Here is a 23,697-nt window from a genome sequence, read left to right on the forward strand (position 1 = left end):
GCGGCTTCGGTTCAGTCTGTGAGCCCACCACAAGATGCCACTAAATCCCACACAGTGGACCAGCAAGGACCTTCAGGAATCAGCACTTTGTGAGCAGAACTCTTGTGGGATGAGCACCAGCTCAGGCTTAATTTTCACTCTTCTTTCACTACCTGTTTGGCAGGTTGTGAATTTGCCCTCAGGCTATAAAGTTTTAACTCAATTTAAAACATCAGATCATAAGATAAGATAATCCTTTTTTAGTCCCATAACTGGGAAATTACAGAATTCCTATATTGATTTTATTTTATATTATGAAATTAAATCTGCAAAGAAACTGAAGCTGTCAAACAGATGTAGTTCAGTAAGAAGAATATGCTTGTAATGGACTAGAAGTTAAAGTACCAGAGAATGAAAATACTCTGGTACGGTACATCAAAAACTGTGATAAGGTTCCACTACTGGAACCTTTTCACTAATTTTGGTAAAAGTCTATAAAACACCAAACATTTCAGATTAAAATGTGGGAAAATGTTTACATAATGATTGTAAAAAGATGTTCTCATTGGCTGAGGGGCTGCAGAGTCCAGCTTGGAAAGTGTGGTTCAAATCAAGTACAGAATACACTGCGTGTGATACTCCCATGCAGTGTGGAAAAAGAAGAGGACAATCCGGGGTCCGAGTGGGTCCATTTATTAAAGAATTGACCAGTCGGTGTGCCAAACTAAACAGAATTTCAGGAGCAGAACTCGATATATTGGGATTGATTTCACATCGCTGGAGGCTCTTCCTAACAGGAGCGATCAGAGCAGATCCTCGTCTCTTATTATTCTTGTATATGAGCACATCTGCTCCAGCTGAGGGTGTCAGTAGCGGCCGTGAAAGCCCTCTCTCGCAGCTCGGCTTCCCAGAGAGCACAGCATGACGGGAGGCGTGATTTCATTACCGTCTAAAGACAACATCGGCCCATAAAAACAAGCGCCTGGGGTCCTGAGAAGCCCAGTGGTCTGCTCATCCAGCCTGCCTGATCAAAAGAGCGCAACACACAGCTCTGTTACAGCTCGGGGCTCTTCTTCTGCTTCTTTTCTTCTCTTGTTTGGACGGCAGGTGTCTCGCTGTGTGTTTCAAGGTATTTGACTCTCACTGTGTGTCCACTGCTGTGCACAATCCCACATCCTTCACACACATGTGTTGTGCGTGTGGGAATGAGTGCAGGGTTCAGGTTCAGCTGGGAGAATAGAAGATGAAACGGTGCAGCTGGCCATCAACCCAGTCAGCCCCACATCCCCCTTTCAGCACTCACCCTTCACTTCTGAAGAGTCCATATGCCAGACTGAATCCACAAACAAAGTGTAGAAAAGTAACTTTTCCAACTGGGTCAGTAGTAAGACTGAGAAAAATGGCTGCTCTTCTTCTTTTCTCTGTGAGTGCCACACCTCTGCAGGTCTGCAGAAGTGATTCACTGAGTCTGCTGCTATCTTTGTTATATTAAGATCTGGCAAAACCGGTTGGTTATCACTGTCATTGGTGGAAAAAGTATTCACACCCTTTGATGAGGTAAAAGCAGTGTTACAACAGGACTGTACCAACAAACTTTGAGGTACTTGTTGTTTTATACTACATTATGGAGGCAAATATCATACTTTCTACTCCATTCCTTCACAGACTGACTGCTGCATCAGAGCCAAAGTACTACATTTTTAAAATTAATTTGTCTTATTGTGAAGACACCACCACGCTGATAATGAAGGGTTAGGCCACTCAGACCAAAGTGACAACCTCTCAGTAATTTGGAGATTTGCACAATAAAACTATGTGTGGATCTACGATTAATTAACTGAATTTTGACCCGATCTCAATTAGCTTTTTTAAAAAACAAAAACAGGCGTATAATACTTCACAAATAATAGCACAAAACAACCGCAGTCAGACATATAAAAAGCACGCCCTCCCTCCATTAGGTGGCGCTGTGACCAGCCAGGCCCACCATTCGCTGAGGCGCCTGCCCTCTTTAGTGAAGCCTCTTCTGCTGCTCCTACCTGCTCTTCTCCCATTGGCTGATCTCGCCGCCGCTTCCTGCTACGTACGGGACTGGGTCTCGTTTGGTTTACGGATGCTGAGGAGACTCGTTGATACTCACGCCGTAAACACACGGACGAGTTTTGTCGGTTTTGTCGGTCGCTTTGGCAGCAGCCCGTAAACATCCAGCCCAGCAGAGATGGCCCAGTGCTCCGAGACTGCTAACGTTAGCTCCGCGGTGAACGGAGCGCCGAAGAAGGAGAGGAAGGTGGCTATTATCACCGGCATCACCGGACAGGTACGGCACCTACACCACATACGCCAGAGTTTCTGTGACGTTACTCTGTAGGAGTCAGTGAATGAGTCTCTTAAAGGAAAATCCCGTCAGCTACTGATTTTCATAAGCAACTTTTGTCGCTTTATCGCCTCTGCTATTTTAAAGCATCTGAGCATCTGATTTGTGCTTCTGCTCTGCGTTTGTTTCTAACCGCCGGCGGCGTTTCCACCTGCGCCAGGTGTAAAAACCCTGCCGGTCATTGTGAAATCTACATCTGCTCTGAATCGTCCTGTTTCCTATCTTTTGCCTCATTTGGAATGTGCGAATCCCTTACATTGAATTAAGTCTTCTGAATTCCTCTGAAGTTGTGCCCGAAGCTGCTCTCCCGCTAAAATGAAGTGAAATGTTTGTTTTCCAAGACGAAATCATTTATTACCCTCTCATCTCACACACACGCTTGCCAGGTTAGCCACTTTGCCATTTCTTTCATTTGTGTAGCAGCTAAATGACACCAAACAGGAGGGCCAACAGCTCCGTCGGTAGTCAGTCCATTCTGAGGTGTGTTGACGTAATGCTGAGGTTTTAACAGCGCTGCTTTGTTCATTAGCATGAAGTCTCATTGCCACCTGCACTCCTGCATCTCTGCTGTCTGTACATCCAGGACCACAGTGGGAACAAGTCATGGACTTTTGATTTACTTTTGACATTTTCTGTCTTTGTGTGCGATGTGACTTGCTCATTCATTTTATCTTGTGTCTCAGTGAAATTCTTTTGTCTGAATTCAGTGATAGTTAAGTGACCTGGAAGTGAAAGGTGGAGGATGTAGAATATGGGCCAAAGCCTAAAGCAGCCTCTTCAGATGTCTTGTGCTATCATAAAATTCAGTTTACATTTGGATTTGAAAGCCAGTTTCATAAAACAACGAGTACATTCAGTGAGTGAAGGCGAGATGCAAATCCTCTGATCCACCTGACAACTTCCTTCAGGTTCTAAAATACGATATGGAAGCCTGATTGAAGATATTCACTCCGTCTGCTGCTTGCCAGCGCAGACACATGCAGCACAAATGTGCAGTCGATGGATTTGTTAGCAGTTGTTGAGGCGTTTTATTGTCCTTCGGATCATTTCTGCCCTGGTCTGGTTTAACCTTTGAACGTTCTTAATGACACTTTGAATGTTTAATCCGGTTCCAGCAGCTCAGGTGTGCAGAATAGTCTTCTTCTTTCTTTCAGTGGATGTGATTCCCAAGCGGCGATGTGTGTTCTGTGTCAAAGTTTAGACTGTTTAGTTGCTGTTAATGGTGAAATGTAACCTTTTGACATAGACACAGTTTTAATGTTTAATTTGTGCAACTACTGTTTCGTTGTCATCAAAAAAAATCTTAAGGTAACGTCCTATTCTGTACAGGATCTCCCGGTAGACACTTCCTGTTTGACGACATGCTCCCGCTGTGGCATGTAACGTTAGTCATGTTTGTAAGGCACAGCATGCCAGATGCCATTCACATAAAGTGTCATTTCCTGAACACACTTTTGGGCAGAGGAGTGGTTGCCTGGCAGAACTGGCCTTACTGGTATTTGTGTACAATATGCTCGCTATCGTGTTGCTCTCAGCCTGGAAGTCACAAGCGGCTACAGCCTTTAAAAGTGCAGTATTATTCAGTCTATACTTACACAAGAGTTTACGTGTCATATTGAGATGTATGCTGCACTGTGGACAGGTGTGAGTATCAGTAAATCCTGAATCACTTTCCACATTTCTGGTTTTAGATAGACATAAATTCTTTTTTTTAAAAACGTTTTAATAAAATCTCACAACCTCACAATGCCTCACGGGCCAGCTATTCTTAAAAATATGCACTGAAATGCGTTTTGGATATTTAAATCTGTGAAGATGTTATTTTACAGATTATACTGTGGTATACATCCCACAGAAGGTAGAAGGTACCTTCAGTTACTGTGAATGTTAATGTTAGAAACCTTTTGCTCCTGGTGGTGTTTTAAAGTGGACCTGCTCTTAAACCAAACTCCAAGCAGGTGTTTTATGGTAGGGCCTACATTTTCATAGGAAAAACTGTAGTTACACCATACCTGAGACTCTAATTCACTCAGATCTACAGACTCAGTCGGTGCGCATTGCAGTCACTTGATAACATCAGTAGCTAACGTGTGATAAAGTGTTTCCTTCAGATGTACACCTTCTGACCAAGCCGGTCCTGCGCTTTAACATTTCATCCTTTCTGTGGATGGACTCAAGCCTTCACTCTTTGGAGAAGTCTTTGTTTCAAACTGGCACTTTTACACGTCGTGTCTGACGTACGACTGCTCTCATGTACACCAATCAGCCATAACTTTATTACCATCCGCCTAATATTGAGCAGGTTTCCCTTTTTCTGCTAAAACAGCCCGTACCTGTCAAGGCACAGACTCCACCTATGGAGGTGTGCTGTGGTCTCGGGCACCAAACCGTCAACAGCAGATCTTCTAAATCCTGTAAATTGCAAGGCGGTGCTTCCATGGATCAGACTTGTTTATCTAGCAGATCCCACAGATGCTCAGATGGATTGAAATCTCGTTGTTGTGTCCCTCAAACCATTCTTGAACCATTTTTGCAGTGTGGCAGGGCACATTATCCTGCTGAAAGAGGCCACTGCCATCGTGGAACACCGTTTCCATGATGGGTTGTACTTGGTCAGCAGCAAGGTTTAGGTAGGTGGTACATGTCAAAGTAACATTCATATGAATGGCAGGACCCAAGGTTTCCCAGCAGATCATTGACCAAAGCTTCCCCAGGTAAGCGACACACACAGGCCTGGCCCTCAACCAGATGGAAAAGAAAACTTCATCACATGAGGCCACCTTCTTCCATGGCTCTGTGATCTAGTCCTGATGCTCACGTGCCCACTGTGTGGACCCTGTGTGGACAGCACGGGCACCCTGACCAGCCTGCCGCTACGCAGCTCCGTACACAACAAGCTGCGATGCACTGTCTGTTCTGGCACCTTTCTGTTGGCGCCACCCGGAACTTTTTCAGCAGTTTGAGCTACAGTAGCTCTTCTGTTGGATCGGACAACACGAGCCAGCCTGGTGCTGGTTCACCAGTTTTTCTTCCTTGGCTTTTGGTAGGTCCTGACCACAACGGACTGGCAACATCCCGCAAGAGCTGCAGGTTTGGAGATGCTCTTACCCAGCCACGTCACAGTTTGGCCCTAGAGTTACTCAAATCCTGCTAACGGACCGATTTCTTCTGCTTCCAACACATCAGCTTCAAGGACAAAATGTTCACTTGCTGCTTGATATTTCCCACCCACTTCCAGGTGCTACTGTAACGAGATAACCAGTGTTATTCACTTCACCTGTCAGCAGTAACCATGTCATGGCTGATAACATACTTATCTGGAGACTTAATGGGCCCTTGCAAGTTTTGTAGCGATATTGGTTTTACCAGTAGCAGTTTGAAGTTTGTCAGACATTCTAGTGTGATGTTTTACCCATAAATGAGTTTAAATGAAACGTCCCATGTTAGGAATAACACTTGGAATAGAAATATGTATTATCATTGTATTATTCTATTGTTCTTTGAATCAGCCCACATGTAGTGACACTCACAAAGTGCAGAAACATGAGCCTGTCTGAGACTTGTGCATCAGTGGTTCAGGGTGTGTGTGTGTGTGTGTGTGTGTGTAAACAGAGGTGTGCACGCTGTGTTCTTCATAGCAGCCATATGTGTACAGATGAGCATCATCAGTTTGTGAAAGGCGGTTTTCATCAGAATCATAACACACATGCTGCAGGTAGCAGGCGGATGCTCGTGGGATGTTTCTCCGTCAGCTGAGCGTCCCCACCGTGCAGCCCTGGGGTTGCACGGGCCTTGAGAAGTAATTTTCAACCTCTCGCATACAGAATACAAAGAATAACAGTGTTAACTCATTTTTATTCTGCTGTTCATGGCTTTTCTGTTGAATGCTGAGCGCCCATGCAGGAGGTGAGTAGGCAGGCATCTGGATAGACCATCTCAGGAGTGACTGGCTGGGGCGGCAGGGTCACAGTGATGCCATAAATCGCCTGGCTAACTACTGTTCATAAATCCTGGGGCGGCATGCTGCTCAGTCTGAATATTTTCGACTGCTGTCTCAGTGTGAAGTATTGGTGTGAGAGGGTGAGTTATGGGAGACCACCTGAGTGCCAAGGCAGATCTGCAGAGGCGGGCAGGGGCTTCTGGCTGATGGTGCTGTTTTACGGTCCGGGGTTATGAAGAGGACAGCCTCGGCCTCTCCGCTCGACACTAAAACTTTGTTTTGGCTGTGAGCTTCTCTCTGCAGCTCCTCTGGTTGGGAAAACAAGGCATCGCTGCGATTCGACCCCTCGAACTGTTTGATGATCCTGCTGCAAGCCTCTTTTCCTTCATCCTTTGTTGGCGTTTGATACACTTCTCATTCCTCCGTCGCCGAACCGGAGCGAGCGCCAGCAATAATAATCATAAAGCTCAGAGTCTGTGCACACATCTCCGCTGCTGCTCATAAAGATATAATAACTTGATAACTTGTAGTCAGACATGGAGGGATGTATGCTCAGGTGTAATGGAAAGCTGAATTCATTTAGCTGCCTGAGTGTCAGTGGTGAAGTTTAAATAAGAAGGGCTGCAGTGATGGCAGAATTATAGAGCAGTGTGTGCAGATCACCAGTCAATCATCTATAGCTGGTATTAGTGGCATAATAAAACCTCTGTTAAAATCTTACAGAGATAAATAATTGTATTTATTCAGAGGTGGATTCAAATGAACAGGTTCAAAAGCTAACTGAAATGTTCTCTGTAAACAAAGTGTTGGTATCGGAGGTTTAGGGACGTGTTGTGTCAGTCATCGTTTTCATACTGTACAACAGAGGAAGCATCTGCAGCTTCTTATTACTGAATCGTAACTCAAGCAGGAAGCGCTATATGTCAGTGACACGCTCTGACTGCTGCTCTTCACACACACACCAAACGTTCCTGCTTACTGCAGGGTGAGTGTGGGTGAGAGATTACAGCTTCATTAAACCGTTTCAGGCCTAATGCCGACCAGCGGCGTCCTTGGCAGCTTCTCCTTGTGGTCTAATGAAAGCACATTAAAGTGATTCATTTGTAGCTTACACACAAATAAACTCCCGTACGGCCGTGAACTCACACACGATGCCTGCAGCCACTCGGATGAAGCTCTTTGCATGTTTGGTTCAAGATAACCTGTTTTTTTTCCCCTTAATGTTAGGCAGGTGATCAAGCCCTCATCAGTCAAAAGTTGAGCGTCCCTGATGATCCTGTTGATGAAGAAATTAGTAGTTCAGAGTTCCTCCAGCAGGGGGTGACAAACTCATGGCACTGGGGTTTGTGTGAGGATTCACTCCCTTCTTCTCTTTGGTTGCTGTGTTGAAAGTTGTTAAAGAGGTTGTGGCTGTGTACTATACAGTATTTGTACACATGGTTCAGCATACAGAAATATGATTATGGCTTCTTGCTTCTCAGATGTGAATATTTGCTGCCTTCAGTGATGTTTTGGCTGAATATCTTAGTTTTATATATATATTTATATCGTAGTTTTTGATGGTCATTTTTCACTGTTGTTAAGACATTTTACATCAGATGCTCAGTCCAGATGGTAACCGGCACATTAGCTGATAATAAGGAACAATGAGTTGGTTTCGTTAGCTGCAGCCCCGCACACACAGCATGCAGTCCGGCTTTCCGTCCAAGTGAAAGTTGTGCCAGAGTCATAGAAAAAATACACCTGGAATTTCTATTACCTGTTATTAAGATGGCTGATCAGGTCACATGTATTGATTTAATGCAGAGACTCGTTAACTGAGAATGATTTTAGAGAGTAAACTGGTCTTAGTGGTGTCACCTGTTAAAAATCTGTGCTTCACTTATTGTTTATTTTTATTGCTATGCTGAAATTTTTCCTGGTAAGAGTTTTGGACACAACGAAGGACCAGGCACTAAACCTCAATATTGTGGGTACTTTGGATCTTGACCGCAATGTGTTTACTGCATATAATATCAAAAAACTGTGGAAGTCAGTTCACATTTCTAATCTTGTTTATTTAATCCGACAGCTCCTGAGTTTTAGTCAAAACTTTATATAATTTCTGTTGGCAAAGTTCTTGCTCGCCTGCCCTTGGGAAAATGAGATGAGAAAAGGGATTTTGTGGGGAACATGTTTATATTTCTTTAAGTAAGGTGTTAAAAGATGTTTTTATATCGGACTGAAACTCTGGTATTTTATGAGCCCTCAGCTGCAGACACACGCAGGCAGCGATGCCACCTTCTCTTACTGATGCGTATCCTCCTCTTCATCAAACCAGGTTGATGAAGAGTGATAATGATGATGGGAATGCTGATTGGAGCTAATGATAGCACTGCTGGTGGGGGGCATGTTGGGTTCTGATGAGCGAACGCATGGAGGAATTTATTCTCAAACCATCATCAGGTTTTTGTTCCTCTTCTTCTCTTTCCTGAACTTTTTCTCTGTTTATCTCTTTCTTTAGTTCTGAGTCTCTTCTTTATGACCTTTGTTTTCTCTAGTTTTAGTTTGTTCATAGACATTTAATAATGCCATATTAAATATGAGAGGGTTTTATCCCCATAAAGGATAGAAAATTACAGGAAATGAGGAAACAAATGTTAAATATATTTAAGATGTTTTAAAGAGTGCAGAAAAGCTAAACAAGCAGCTAAACACATTTCACTGAGTCTTTAAGGAGTTTGTGGTGTGACATTGACCTGGCAGGTGACTCTGTGTGTGTGTGTCTGTCCAACCCACTGCTCCCACCAAGCGCCCAGCTCCCCATAACAGGAAACAGCGAGGTGAGGCCAGGGTTTATGGGCTAATGTGGCCTCAAAGGAGCCTCTTGTTTTGAAACAGAGCTGCAGCTCTTCAGGCTTGTTTTCCATGTTGGTCTGGCATGGAACGCTTTGACCCTGGCACAGGGGCAGGAAAACATGACACCGGCCGGAGCTTTGAACGCCGTGGGGACGGGCGAGGGGCTGCCAGCGCCCATGTCTATCCCCCCCTCCGAGCCATGCAGGAACAGGTTGGGCATCAGTGCCAAACGACCGCACAACCTGCAGAGGCTGAAAATGATCTTTAAAAAAGGCTAAGGTGTACATTCATTTTATAACACGAGTAAAAGTGTTTTTGTCAGTGTGTTTTCAGAGGATGGCACCAGCGGGTTAGCATTTTTAATCAATCCATCTTTGTTTGAGGGCAGAATCAGAGAAGTGAGAAACATCCAAAGTCAAAGTCTTTATTATTCATAAAATGGCCACATTTTTTGACTTTTATTTTCTTTAGGGTGTCCAAGCAGCAGCCATGAGGTATACAGAGCAGGCTAATCAAGAAACACCTGTTGAGAACTCGTTTTGAGTCAAGATTATTTTGTCATACACATGAGTGACACAATAAAAGTCCTCATTAATCGTTTCAAGTTTGATATTATTATCATAAACATCAATTTTGAAAATTATCTCCAATGTATATTCAGTCCATTATAAATGAATAGGAATCTATGACTGACAGAAAGGAGTGGAAGTCATATCAAAAAACTAAAATTCTGCCTGTTACTGGATTTTTGGGGCTGAAACTAATATTAGGATTTATATACAGTCTCCTCTGGCAATACACACAGGATGTGTTTAGTTAGATCTGATTTATCACACAGCACTGCCCATCTAAATTTCACTGGGAAATTAAATGATTAATATTATAAATAACAAGTAATAAAGCCAATAAAAAACAGGAAATATATGGTATATACATATATATTTAGTCTGTGTGCATATCTTATGACACCAGTTCTAAATTGCCAAATTTTTTCTCAATTATTATCTGCAAAACAAAACGGTTTCGTATCGGCACACACAGGACTCAACAGTAAAGATTGTTTATTGAGGGTGGAAACACCCGGGAAGTAAACCCCCCCCTTCCCCGTCTCTGTTGAGACTTGTGCATGTGCAGTACTGACTGTCCACTTGTGAGATAATGAAGGCGAGTAAAATGTTTATAAGCTGAAGCATAAGCAAAGATTTCAGTTATCTTGGGAACAGGAGTTTATTTGGGTGACGTCAGAGGATGTTTGTTCAGAGGAGTTTGAGACGAGCCGTCGCACTGATGTAGACGTTGTGTGTGCACGCCAACAAACGCTTAGAAGGTAGCAAATCGTCATCCTCCTAACACTCAGACTTCACTGTCCTGTGTCGTCAGACAGAAGCCAAAAGACAAAAATGACTTCCTGGATGCATGATTGAGCAGTCTGTCATCTTGTTTTCTCCTGCCCCCTGGTGGCCATAAATCTACTAATACAGCTTTAATCAGCTCACTGTGAGTAATCTGACAGATAAAGTCTCTACTGCTTCTTTTGGAAACCTGACTTTTTCCAGTTTAGGACTGTAAAGCTTCCTGTGCAGTCTCTCCAGGAGCAGGCCCTAAATGCAGCCCTAAAACATTACAGTCCTGCCCAGTGCTCAGTGCAGGTTCTCGAGTGTCCCCCAACCTCTGGCTCCCCCTAAATCCCGAGTCCTCCGCTCCCTGCCCTACACCTCCACTGTTACCTGGAGAGGACGCACGGGCTGGCAGGCTTGCAGCTTGTGTGTGTGTGTGTGTGTGTGTGTGTGGGTGGGGGGGGGTGTATGAAGGATGAATGCCATGACTAGTTCGGAACGTTCCAGAATGTGCGGTTGGAAAAACTGAGCAGGGAAAAAAGACTAGAAGTAACATGGGTGAGAGGAACAAGACCTTATTGACAGGGCTCGCTCCCACACACACACACACACACACACACACACACACACACACACACACACTCAGGCCCAAAGTCTGCCCAAAGCACACTGCATGCGACATCAATGAAATGATTAAAACAAATAGTTTGGTTTAATTTGTGGTACCCTGAAAACTCCATCTCAGGAGTTTTCCATCTTGAAACAATCTCACTGATATGTAGTGAATGTTTTATCATGTTCTGGTTGTGTGGCTGTGATTCAGTCGCTGCATGAAACTTATCAACATGTCTGATCCACACAGATCCATTTTACAGGTTTTAACGTTAGCTGTCTTCTGTCTTTTCAGGACGGTTCCTACCTGGCTGAGTTCCTGCTCGCTAAAGGCTACGAGGTGAGAGAGGGATCAAGACTGCTGTCTGAACGGGATCAAGAATTTGTCCTTTAAAAGCTCAGACACGCCCACACACACACACACACACACGCAGGGACATTCCCTGGATAAGCTGTGTCCAACAGCAGTGTGTGGGAGCTCCTCAGGGATCATGACGTAACTCGACAGTCAACTGTCATCTCACCCCGATAAGACCCTCAGTGTTGCTCTGAGCCTGTTCATCACTCACCTTTTAGCCCCGGGTCAGACCATTAACAGGGAAGTGCTTGTTATTATACGATCATGCGAGTGAGGTCACAAACTTTCACCTGCTGCACGGCGTGCTTTTTAGGGGCACAAAAAGTCAACAGCCTGTCGGTGGCTGCAGAGGTTAACAAGCTGTTTCTCACTGGAGCTACGTAAGGCTCCAGCGGTGGTTTCACACCCATGAAAAGCAGCTATACATTCAACACGCTCGCATAGACACACATTTTTCACCAGTGCTCATTGTGCTTTCCTGACAGTAGCTGCATGACTTCATTTCCCCTCACGCACACACACACACACACACACCTCCATCCCAGCCTGCCTGGTCAGCTTCGCCATCTGCTGCCTGCTTCAGAAACAGCAGAGGGGAAGTGGACTGGGTCCAGGCTGGGGATCCTGCATTGGGTGGGGGGTGTGAGGGGGCATTAAAGAGGAGCGCACAGGCAGGCAGGAAGTGCACAGTGAATAAAGGAAGTGGGGTCAGGGCACAGCGTCCTCTCTCTAATGGACTCCCCTTGGATCAGGTTCTGTTATCTTACTTGAGCAGAGCTTCCTCACACATTCCCCTCAGAACATGGAGTACAGATCACAGATCAGTAAAAACACAGTGGAGCCACGCAGTATCATTACATCAACTTCTGTGATACAAAATACTTCACTGGTCCAAACACAATAAATCAAAGTAGATGACCGTATCATATTTCACAGATTTTAATGTGTTTTCACAAACATGGAGAAGAATACAGTAAACATTACAAACCACATAATGAATTTAAACTCAGTCTAAGTCTTTGTAACAAACCCCCATATGCCAGATGAGCATGGTGGTGTTTGAAGTAATGTTAAAACTGAATGAATGTCCTTGTGTCCATTTCCTGTGTCTCATTTTGATTCAGGTTCATGGTATTCTGCGTCGTTCCAGCTCCTTCAACACAGGTCGCATTGAGCATCTGTACCAGAACCCACAGACACACACTGAAGGCAGTAAGTATCCCGTCTGCACCGCTGACACGTGTAAAGATGGCCGACACGTCTCCACTTACTCTCATGGTACAAAAATGAAGACAAAGTATCTCAAATACAAGTGCTGCCATCTTGTTCTGGAATCTGTCCAGTAGTGATCGGGAAGTGGAGCCTTGGTATTTTCGTATGACCCAGGTCCCATCTGCTAACATGGAGGGGGAGGAGTTTGTGAGCTGTACTGCAGCAAGCCACCAGGGGGCAATCAGGATGTTTTGAATTCACTCTAGGGGAGCTCTCATGTCTTTATGCACAGTCAGTGTGTCTGGTTAAATAAGATCAAAATGCCATTTCAGTGTTATCACCTTGTAAATATGACATCACGTCTTTTGTTGTTTGGTAGAGACAGTTCACTTCTCTCGCTCTCCGTCTTAGTCCTAACTAATGACACAAAATACTGTTCATCCTCCATGTTGCCAGTAGTTGTAGATCCTGAACATAACTTTACTTCAGCTCTTCTTTTTTAGCATCTGTACTCACCTCCAGCCTACAGGCATTCAGGTGTATACAGGTGATAACCCAGTGCGGGTGAGTGTATCAGTATGTGTATGTGTGTCCTCTTTGTCAGACATGAAGCTGCACTATGGCGACCTGACAGACAGCACGTGCCTGGTGAAGATCATCAACCAGGTGAAGCCGACTGAGATCTACAACCTGGGAGCTCAGAGTCACGTCAAGGTAGCGCCACAAACATGTTAGCACTCTCATTCAGATGAAGGTCCGCCCTCTGATCTGTTAACTCACGTCCTGTTGGCTGAAATCACTGCACACACTTTCTTTTGAAGGGCCAGACAGAAGGAAGCGAGCTGATAACCGTGTTTAACAGCAATGATGTGTTCCTCCAACAAACTGTTATTGTAGTGAGTTAAACTGAAACTGGTTTGTATTTGTGTCATTTGTTCTAATGAAAATGGGCTGATTTCCAGTGAAACCCGATGGCTCACACTGTGAAAGGAGACGGTGGTTGAAGCCTTTTAAGGCGATGATCTGTTTTTACTCGTGTAACCCATCACAGTAAACTGTTTGTTCTGATTTTATGTGGGTTTTGCTGAGAGGTTCTCTACTGTCACATGATAACAGGTTTTAGAGTGGAAGCTGTTACAGTAGTTTGACAGGACGTTTGAAGCATTCGATGACAAATTTTAGATTTGTTATTATAATAACAGGAAATGACCACACTGACATGATCCTTGTCGTGGAATTCATATCGGCCTGTTGTTTGTTTTCTGGCTTTTGTTTCATGATTAGAAAGCTGATTCGAATTAAAACAGGAAGCCGCCAACATCATCTGATGTCCTGACAGGCTGTTTAAAAGAGTAGAAAGATTAAAGTCTATGGCAGCATAACCTGAGATATGGTCTTCCTTGTGAAAGCCTGGCACCTGTGTTACCCACAGTGCAATTTAAAAAAATAAAAAATACAGATAAATGGAACCCGAAGAAGGATTAGCCACTGTGTCAAACAGCTGTCACGTCCCTTAAAGTTTATTTTCATGAGTTGTAGCCACTGACTGCACAGAAATCAAAGTTAAGCTTTGTCAGAAGTAACAGACTTGTAATTAATGGGCTTAAACCTACGCTCAGAGCCTCCAACATACTTCAGCTTCCTCTAACATCATTTTTCCTATTGGCTAATGTGGGTTTTCACCATTGCATGTAGCAAATGTGAAAACCTTCTTGTCTATTAAATTTTTTTGCTTGTGCGGTCGGTTTGAAACGTAGCGGATGCCAGTTGGTCCACAGATCTTGTAAACTGTGTTGGGCAGAACTGAGTGCTGCGGAGCCTGTTGAACAGCACATGAGGTTGAACAGGGACTTTGAGTTGTGGGAAGTGAGCAGCTCATGTGCGGAGGATGCTGGAGCTGATGGGACAGGAAGTAATGTTTTCTTGGATGGGTCAGTCAGTGCCACAATGTCCCTTTTGTCTCGGAGCTCCGCAGTGATCCCAGGAGATCCCTCGGCGCCACCCCCCCACCACCAACACCACCACCCCCACCCCCACCCCCACCCGTCCTCCTTCTCCTTCTCCTCCTAACCCTGCTGCCCCTCCGCGCTGGGATCTGACACACAGTCTCCAGGCAGCTCTGATCCTCCGTCACCACGGTGGTTTGGGTGGGATATGGAGCCAAGAGCTTAGTCAGATCATAGATAATAAGGTCGTTTGTAATGTGAACACGAGACAGTTTCTTCACTGAATCCAACCACATTTGGATGAGCTTGGTATCATTTCATCATTCAGTTCAACTTGGTTTGACTCTGGAAGAGCCAGGTCAGCCCGCACGTCTCTGGTGGTATAAGCTTTTCTGAAACTATAAATGAATCGATTCGTGAAGAACAGAAAATGTTTGGGTTATCCTTCAAAGAAATAACAACACAAGTAGCTGAAACGCTTTCATGGTCATCACATGGTCATGTTAGACCTTAAACTCAATGTAGTTTGGCATCGAGCTTTATTCGATGATCATAAGTTAAAGCAAAACTGCCAGAAATTCTGTCGTTTCCAGACTCTTCAGTCTCGTGATTTACTGCTTTTCCCTGTTTTATTGCCTCGTAAACTAAATATCTTTGGGTTTTTGAGTGTTGGTTGGACAAAAGAAGACATGAGAAGACAGGACAAACATGGAATCTGAGAAACTTTAATGCACATTTTCTGTTACAGTTTTTTGGTAATCGAAAATAATCCTTAGTTATAGCCCAAGATGAGAGCTCATAATAAATTATGTCTAAACGTAAAATTAACGTATGAGCTACAGAAGTTTTAAGACTCTGAAAATAAATTTAGTGTATGATCTCTTGACTTGTAAAGGAGTCACTGACAGAGATAAACTGTCTGCATGTTTGCAAAAAGTGAGACTAGTGAGAATCAAGTAAGAGTAAAGACAGAAAAGAGGAACGAAGGAAGAAAGACAGGAAGAAAAAGAGAGTGGGAGAATGAGCGAGAGAGAACGATGACTCCTCTGTCCACATCCTCTGTGGCCAGAGGCCGTGACTCTGCTCCCACCTCCCATATGAAGGACCCCCCCCCCCCCCAGGCCACACACAGAAAGTACCTGCCCGACTTTCCTCTGTTTACTTCTCCCCACACCAGTAAAGACGGCTGAGCCACTGCTTTACTGGCAGCCGTGGTGTGGAGCAATTTCCAGTCTGTCCCACAGAGGAAAAGATCACTCACACCGGCTACTCAGCATCTCACTCTTCCTTCCCATCAGTCCTCACCCTGCTGCCGTCGTGTTACAGGGAATCCCTTCTGAGGCCAGCTTGTTCATCCCACTCCCCCAGGAAGCTTGAGCTGCAGTTTTGGTTTGAGATGGGATGTCTGCGTGTGTGGGTGCTGGTTTCCTTTGTAGAGAGTCATCAGTGAGAACAGAGTGAAGGTTATTTTCTGATGGTGCAGGGGCGGAGGTTGACGGGGAATAGTGGACGGACACTGGAGGGCCTGAAAGGCAGCCAGCTGCAGTATCAAAAGCTCGGCGCACAAATAAAACAGAAGGGATATTATGTCTTTTCTGTGTGACCATAACATCAGATGAGTTGGTCAGTTTGATCTTTTTGCGAGGGCGGCTTTCCCTAAAACAATATTCCAAATATGTTATCATAACCCTCAGGAAAGATGGCCAAAAGACCTACTCGTCCTTATGAGTTTCTGCAGGCTCGTTTATTATTGTGCTCTTCAGTATCTAAACCAGTATAAGCTGTGGGGATGTGTGTGCAACATTTTTAACTTTTCCTCGATTCAGTAAACACGTAAAAGAGTCTGATACCGTTACGGTAACTCAGACGTAAGTGCAATAACAATATAGTAACTCTCGAAGTGCAAAGCAATAACCATGTAACAATAACTCAACGTTGCTCAAACGTTAATGTCCATATTCACAATATGACCAACCTTGTTCAGTTGTGAACACACAGAAGGAACACGTAAAGCTCACTTTATCGGTTCAGTCCTCATCCACGAATCCCTTGAATTCTTCTTCTTCAGTGTCTGAATTGAACAGTTGGGCGAATACGGCATCCAACATGCCCGGCTCTGTCTCGTCAACGTCGTCATTATCCGAGTCAGTGTTGCTGCTGTTGTCTGGTAGTTCAGCCACGATTCCAGCCTTCCTGAAAGCTCGGACCACAGTTGAGACTGATATATCAGCCCAGGCATTTACGATCCACTGGCAGATAGTGGCGTATGTCGTTCGGCGCTGTCTCCCTGTCTTGGTGAATGTGTGTTCGCCTTCCGTCATCCACTGCTCCCACGCAGTTCGCAGTCTCGCTTTGAACGGCCTGTTGACACCAATATCTAGCGGCTGGAGTTCTTTTGTCAATCCACCCGGAATGACGGCAAGCACTGAATTAGTGTGCTTCACTTGTTTTTTGACTCCGTCGGTGATATGGGAGCGCATGGAGTCGCAGATCAATAGGGACGGGGCTGTGTGAAAAAAGCCATCCGGTCTCTTGACGTAAATTTCCCTCAGCCACTCACTCATCTTTTCTTCGTCCATCCATCCTTTCGAGTTAGCCTTGATAACGACGCCGGCTGGAAAGTTTTCTTTCGGCAAGGTCTTCCTCTTGAAAATAACCATGGGTGGTAGTTTCTGGCCATTAGCCTGGCAGGCGAGAACTACAGTGAATGACGACTTCTCATTCCCTGTGGTGCGAACATTCACCGTACGTGCTCCCGTTTTATCCACAGTGCGGTTCACAGGAATATCAAAAGTGAGTGGAACCTCGTCCATGTTGATGATGTGCTCTGGCCGGATCTTTTTTTCAGCGATCTTGTCTTTGCAGTATGCGCGGAAAGTGGCCAGCTTTTCTTGATAGTCTTTCGGTAGTTGCTGCGAAACACTAGTGCGTGTGCGGATGGAGAGATTACGTCTTTTCATAAACCGATAACACCAGGAAGGACCACCTCTAAATTCACTGATGTTAAGTTCGCGTGCTAACACTGCTGCCTTCATTCGAATAGTGACTGTAGAGACACTTCTACTTGCTGCTCTCTGTTCAGCAACCCACTGTTCGAGTTTGTCCTCTAACTGTGGCCATCTCGCTTTGTTCCCTCGGAAACTCTGTTTAGTCTTCTTTACCTGGCGCAGGTCATCTTGCTGCTTCCTCCACTTCCGCACCATTGACTCGTTAATGTTGAAGTGTCTCGCTGCTGCTCTGTTCCCATGTTCTACTGCATGACTGATAGCCTTCAGCTTGAACTCGGCGTCGTAAGCGTGTCTCTTGCAAGGAGCCATCTCGGGGTCTTCACACACACACAAATGGTGTTGTGCTGGAATTCCTCTTCCCCGTACCGGCGCTTAAATCTGTTACTTCGGCCACGCCCCCTGACTACGGTAGCCACGATTGACCAATATTGATCCATAGATAAGGCGCATCGGATTATAAGGCGCACTGTCGGCTTTTGAGAAAATTGAAGGCTTTTAGGTGCACCTTATAGTGCGGTTATAGTATATAGTTCAAGGCATAGAAACGAATACAGTAAATCTGACAAATCGTTTCAGCGCTTCCTGATTGAGAATCCTGTTGAATTGAATAAACATCAAGAGCATATGGATGGATTTGATGTCTTTGTTCTTACGAAAGAGAGACCAATCTCCTGCTAAAAGAAATACAAAACACAGTAGCTGTAAGTCATGAATTATGCATCTTTCTGACAATAATAAGAATGGAATATTTTGGAAACGGCTCTCGTGAAATATGCATGAACCACGAACCCGAATGGGGAAGTGCTTCACGGCTGCTCACGTTAATCTCTTCTGCATCTGAGGGTTCAACACGACCCCATTGTGTTCTCCCACTGAAGCGCCTCGCAGGAAAGCTGTGAACAAAACCCCTCGACATCGCCCTGTCCGTGCGAGTTCCCCCACCTGCAGCTGTCACAGCAGACGCACAGGGAGACGGGCTGAATTATTAACACACCTCACCCATGACGGGAGGAGGGGGGTGGGTGGGTGCGGGAACGGAGAGGCTGGAAAGAGTTTGAGGAGGTGAGAGGTTACGTGTAACGAAGCAGCACCAGGTTTTTTCCACTTCATTGTTTTTGGTGACTTTTGGAGACAAAAGCGCAGATTGCGTTCAGGAGACAGACTTCCTTCATCTATATCCTTCATTATCCATATCCGAATTCCTCCTCAGAAGGACTTATCATCAGCCTATTATCTTCTTACAGCTCACTCTCTCTCTCACTGCAACCCTTTGGTCTCTCCCCCATCCGGGTTTGTCGAGTGTGCGACGCCAAAGACACACACAGGATTTAACAGGCTTGTTTCCCCACACAGCTCAGCGCTGCGTGTTGATGCGTTTATAGGCCTGCAGTGGCCGTCGTGCAGCCTGCCAGCGGTTTGCTGTCCGACACGGGCAGCAGCACCGCCGCTGACTCGGGCCTGTGTGCATGTTATGCAATCCCTGTAAGTCGTTAGTGATGTGATTCAGTTGTTTTGATATGTGTCATCCAGCAGCAGGCCTCGGTTTTCTCCCTTATTAGTCCTCCAACTGTTGGAGATGTGTTTTTATGCACTTGCCAGTTTCACCCGCAAAAAAACCTTCACTTTGCTTTCCATCGAAAACTGTGTGCTTCCAAATTTGTTGATTTTTGTTTTCAGATAAACTGAGTCATGAAATGCTCTTTTATGGGTTGAGATCGTTCATCTGAGGCTGATGAAGTGGAATGTGCATTAACTGTAGGCTTAAATCAGGCTTAAATTCATGAAAATGTTGATATTTTCTGGAAATGGCTGAGGATGCCAATGCTCCTTATTGTCAGGCTAATGAGACTCTTTAAACCCCTTCAGATTATCTCAAAATTTCTTGAAATTTACATCACTTTATATCTGCAGTTCATTAAACAACACATTTTAGAGAAATATGACTTGCAGCACGGTGTCAATAACGTTGTAAACGGTCAGTACCCTCCTTAGGCCTTCTCAGAAACTTTTAAAACCCGACCATCATTTCGAGAATGTTTTGTCGCAAAGCTTAAAACGAGACAGCCTTCTGTCATTTCATAGAAAGCTAATGTTTTTGCTTTTCCTAGTTTGCGGAAAGAAAAATATTGAGAAACACTGGCCTTACTCGATACCAACTATAATTTAATTAAATCCTCTTTATGAGAATGAAAATTAATTTTAAAAAATTAGTTAAAAAAAGAAACCCTGTAAAAACCCACTAGAGGAATGCAAATCCATCTCAGACATGGTTTTCACACAAAGTGATGATCATTTTGGAAGATTCTCTTAGTTAGGCTTTAAAAAACAATAAAACAACTTTAGTTTATGGCGAAATGCACTGTTGCTTAAAACAAGACTCCTCCTTCGCTCGTGAAGGGTGGATGCTGATCTTCGTTCTCCAGCTTCTTGGGTTAAAACCGAATCGATTACCTCAAAGGTTCACTGGTGCAAATGAGTTCTTTCATCTGATCATTAAAGGTTTTTTGTCCTCGCAGGACAAACACTCAGTGAACCCCTCCGTGAGTGATGAGCGGTCTCGTCTTCGTAACAGCTCATTGGCCGGGTTTACTCACTCTCTGATTGGTGTTTACATTGTTCTTGTCCAATCAGCCCTCAGTGGCACGCTTTGCAGGGGTGTGTGTGTGTGTCTCGCTGGGAACCAAATTAGCACATTCCCCCGCTGAGGCATGTGTTTTCTGTCTCTTAGGACTCATGAGCTTCATGTGTGCGGTTTGTGTGTATTTAAGGTGCCGTGTTTTCCATTGTTTTAAAACGATCTTTCAGAATCCCAGTCCTGGTGGTTTTGGCTCAGCGGAGGTGCAGTTCATTCTCGGTGCCCACACGTTCTCATGCATCCAGCCAGTTGAACGAGCTGAAACAGGACCGTGTCGCATTGGTGGCCTGGTAGGCAGCGGTCAGAATAGCTCCCAGAGCGGACCGATCCCTGTTTTGAAAGGTTAGGCCTTCATGCAAGACAGCCCGCCTGGCCTGGGTCGAAAGTGAACTTTAGCTTAAGAATAGACTCCCCGGTGCCAAGAGAAACAAGTCTGCACTTTTCTCGTTCAGAGTCAGGGAATGTTTTGTGGTCGTGCTTTGTGGGTCAGATTTGCTGCTACACTCATGAGTCAGTTCTTTTTCTGTTTTCCAGCAAGGTTGTAACACATGGAAACATGCAGTTTGGGAAAGGAGAAGAAGAAGAAGAGGAGGAGGAGGGTGGTAGTGGTGGTGGGGGGGAGGGGACTTCTTGAGGTTTGTTAAGTAAATACACTGAGTCAATAAATAGTATCACAAAGCTAAATATGATTGCATCTAAATCTGCATCTTAAATCAAACCTCAAATATTCCAGATCAACTGTCTTGTTCATGTGACCTCCAGAAGTCAAAATAAAGTGGATGTAGTTTCGCCTTATAGATGGCAGCAGTGAGCTGCTGTGGGTGGTTTGACAGCAGCAGGCCCCAGTCAGGAAAATTATCTCATGTGGGTTTTTTTTATTGGATCCAACTTTCTGATAAAGTAATCACTTTTTCCAATGACATTCAATTATCAGTCTTATTAAAATAATTATTATCAAAAAAGATGACAAACAAAATCATTAAGAAAACCAAACAGAAGTGAACACAAATAAATTCTCGCTGTGCTTTATGAAAAGGTATCGAGTTTTAGTTGTTTTGAAATTGTTAGTTTAACTTGAGATGAACATTTCATTTTTGCAGACAAAAATTAAGAGATCATCTCTCAAAAAGTACTTAACAGATTAATCATGAATGAAATAAATCTTTTTCCTACTTGAAATAAAAGTTGATTAATTGGTTAGTTGACTGCAGGAAAATTAATCTGCAACAATTTTGATAATTGTTTTATTTTTTTATTGTTGATTTTCCACACAAAGATGCTAAACAGCTTTTGGGTACCAGCTTCTTAAATACTTTTCTTTTTTGTGAATACTTTGGGTTTGGGACTGATTGTGAAGCTGCCTCATTAGGCTCATTAAAAATACAACTTGCATGTTTCACAGTTTTCTCACATTTTAAAATGTTGGGACTGAAACGTAAGCTGAGACTGAGTTTGTCCTGCTCTGCTGCTGTCCTGGGTTTGTCTCAGGTCGTCAGGTCTGCAGGAGGCCCTCTGATTGTCACCGTTTCATCATTCGCTCCATCGTCTCAAAGTCGCCTCCCCTCCCTCCCCCCTCTAATGTTCTTCCTCCCTTTCAGTATGTGTCATTTATTCCATTTTTCCTCTGAGTGATTGACAGTAGCCCGTAGCGTGTTTGTTGGTACGACATCACAACAAACACACCAAGCTGGGATCGTGCGCTTAATTAGTTTGGTCTAGTTAGTAAGACGGTAACCAGGGATTACACCTAAATATTTATCAAACTCATCAATCTTCCTGTTGCTATGTCCTCCAGCGAGACATTTGGCAATAATAATCAGCTTCATAGCTCCTGCTGCATGTTCTGTAATGATTTATCCTGAGCTCTGCTGGTTGTGTGATCAGGGAACAAGCCTTGGCTTAAGAGATTCTTCATCAAGCTCTGTGTCAGACTGCCGATGAAAAGATTTTTTTCTTCCCTTGATAATTAGACGTAACCTACAATTACAGTCTTGAGTGGTATTAACTTATTATTTCATCTGTAAATATCTCCAAAGGAAACAAAGGTGATTGATGATAAAGTACTGAACTAATTGTTGATGTCTGAATGCAGGGGGTCTCCTGTGAACGGGTCTTCACCAGGGGGCGGACTCAGGTTGTCGGCAGGGCACGGTCACACAGAAAGTCGTGGTCCAGATGTGGTTCCAGTTTGCTGGTTTAGATTCATATTGTTCGGTTACAAAAGGCCGAGAAGCCCTGATCATGAATGTCTTTTTCTTTTTGATTCGGTAACAATAGCCTTCAGTCCACACAGTCTAACATCAGCTTGTGTCAGTCATCGTGATGAGTGATCCTTTCTTTGTTTTGCCTGTTCATGTTTCTGTTTTTATTGCCATTTTGGTCCACTTCAACATGTCAGATATATTTATGTGAGGCATTTCCAGTGCACGCTTTCCTGTTGTGTGTAGAGCACAAACGAAGAGTTAAAAACCGTATGTGAATTCCTGGTCACTGCAACATGTGATGATATGCATGTGAAACAGCTGTGTTCTGGGGCTTGTGGTAGCTTCACATAGTGACCACTAAAATTAGATTTTTAAATGATAAAATCAGACACTCCTTCAGGATGCATATTTGGTTATCTTTGTTGGTAAAGTGAGAACTGATGTGTCATGGTTTAAAAATGTTTTCCCTGTTTCAGTTTATTTCTGCAGTTTGCATGATTTCGTTATTCTCTGCAGGGCTTAACATAGTCACCCACCGCAGGGTTCGGTTTTGGTGTATTGACATTGTGGCTTCAGCCGCAGCTGTAATATTGAGACGACTGCACCCAGAGGTAACATACCTGCAGTGTGTGTTGCACCCGTGCTTCATGCACATGCCGTGTGCGGTTTATTTCAATTTAGCATCAGCTAGCATTGCTGCTAATGCTGCCGCTAAAGGGAACGTAGGTCACACCAGCATAATGTTCAGTCAACATGAGTTTACACAATGAACAGGGAGACACGCAGCTCAGTTGACACAGAGATTTGTCAGCACTGGTGTTGTTCTCTGGTAAACACACACTGTGGTGTTTACATAGACATTATATCAGTGTACAAAGGGATTTTTGTGTGCAGACTCACTCACTGTAAGCACTCGGTTGACTGTTAGACTGCACGTAGACTTTATTATTATTATTCCATGAAGAGAATCAGTCAAAATATCTCCTCCTTCTATCATCAGCGCAGCCTCTTAATTGCCCAGAGACGCCCACAGCGTCTGTGGCACACAGTGAAGAGACGCAGCCTCGCTCAATCCTTCCATAAGCGACATAAGCTCATTACTCACAGTAAACATTGTTGTTAATCTGTGAACACAAGTCCTGACTGCTGCTGCCCACTCTGTGCAGTGTGTTCACACCCGCAGAAATACAACACACACACACCCCAACACTTCCCCTGCTAATGGCATGTTTGTGTAATGCAGCTGTTTGTTTG

General features: G+C 44.3%; 1 protein-coding gene across 1 annotated transcript in view; it reads left to right on the forward strand.

Annotated features, from left to right (window-relative positions):
* Positions 1-2,033: 2,033 nt before the first annotated feature.
* The window catches only part of gmds (GDP-mannose 4,6-dehydratase), a 143,902-nt gene continuing 122,238 nt past the window's right edge, over positions 2,034-23,697 (forward strand). The window contains exons 1-4 of the mRNA XM_046392897.1: positions 2,034-2,296; positions 11,376-11,420; positions 12,563-12,650; positions 13,255-13,364. Coding sequence (XP_046248853.1) covers positions 2,198-2,296; positions 11,376-11,420; positions 12,563-12,650; positions 13,255-13,364 — 342 coding nt within the window. The 5' untranslated portion in view covers positions 2,034-2,197. The remainder of the gene's footprint in view (positions 2,297-11,375; positions 11,421-12,562; positions 12,651-13,254; positions 13,365-23,697) is intronic.

The sequence above is a fragment of the Scatophagus argus genome, chromosome 6 (assembly GCF_020382885.2).
Source record: "Scatophagus argus isolate fScaArg1 chromosome 6, fScaArg1.pri, whole genome shotgun sequence".
Taxonomy (NCBI): domain Eukaryota; kingdom Metazoa; phylum Chordata; class Actinopteri; family Scatophagidae; genus Scatophagus; species Scatophagus argus.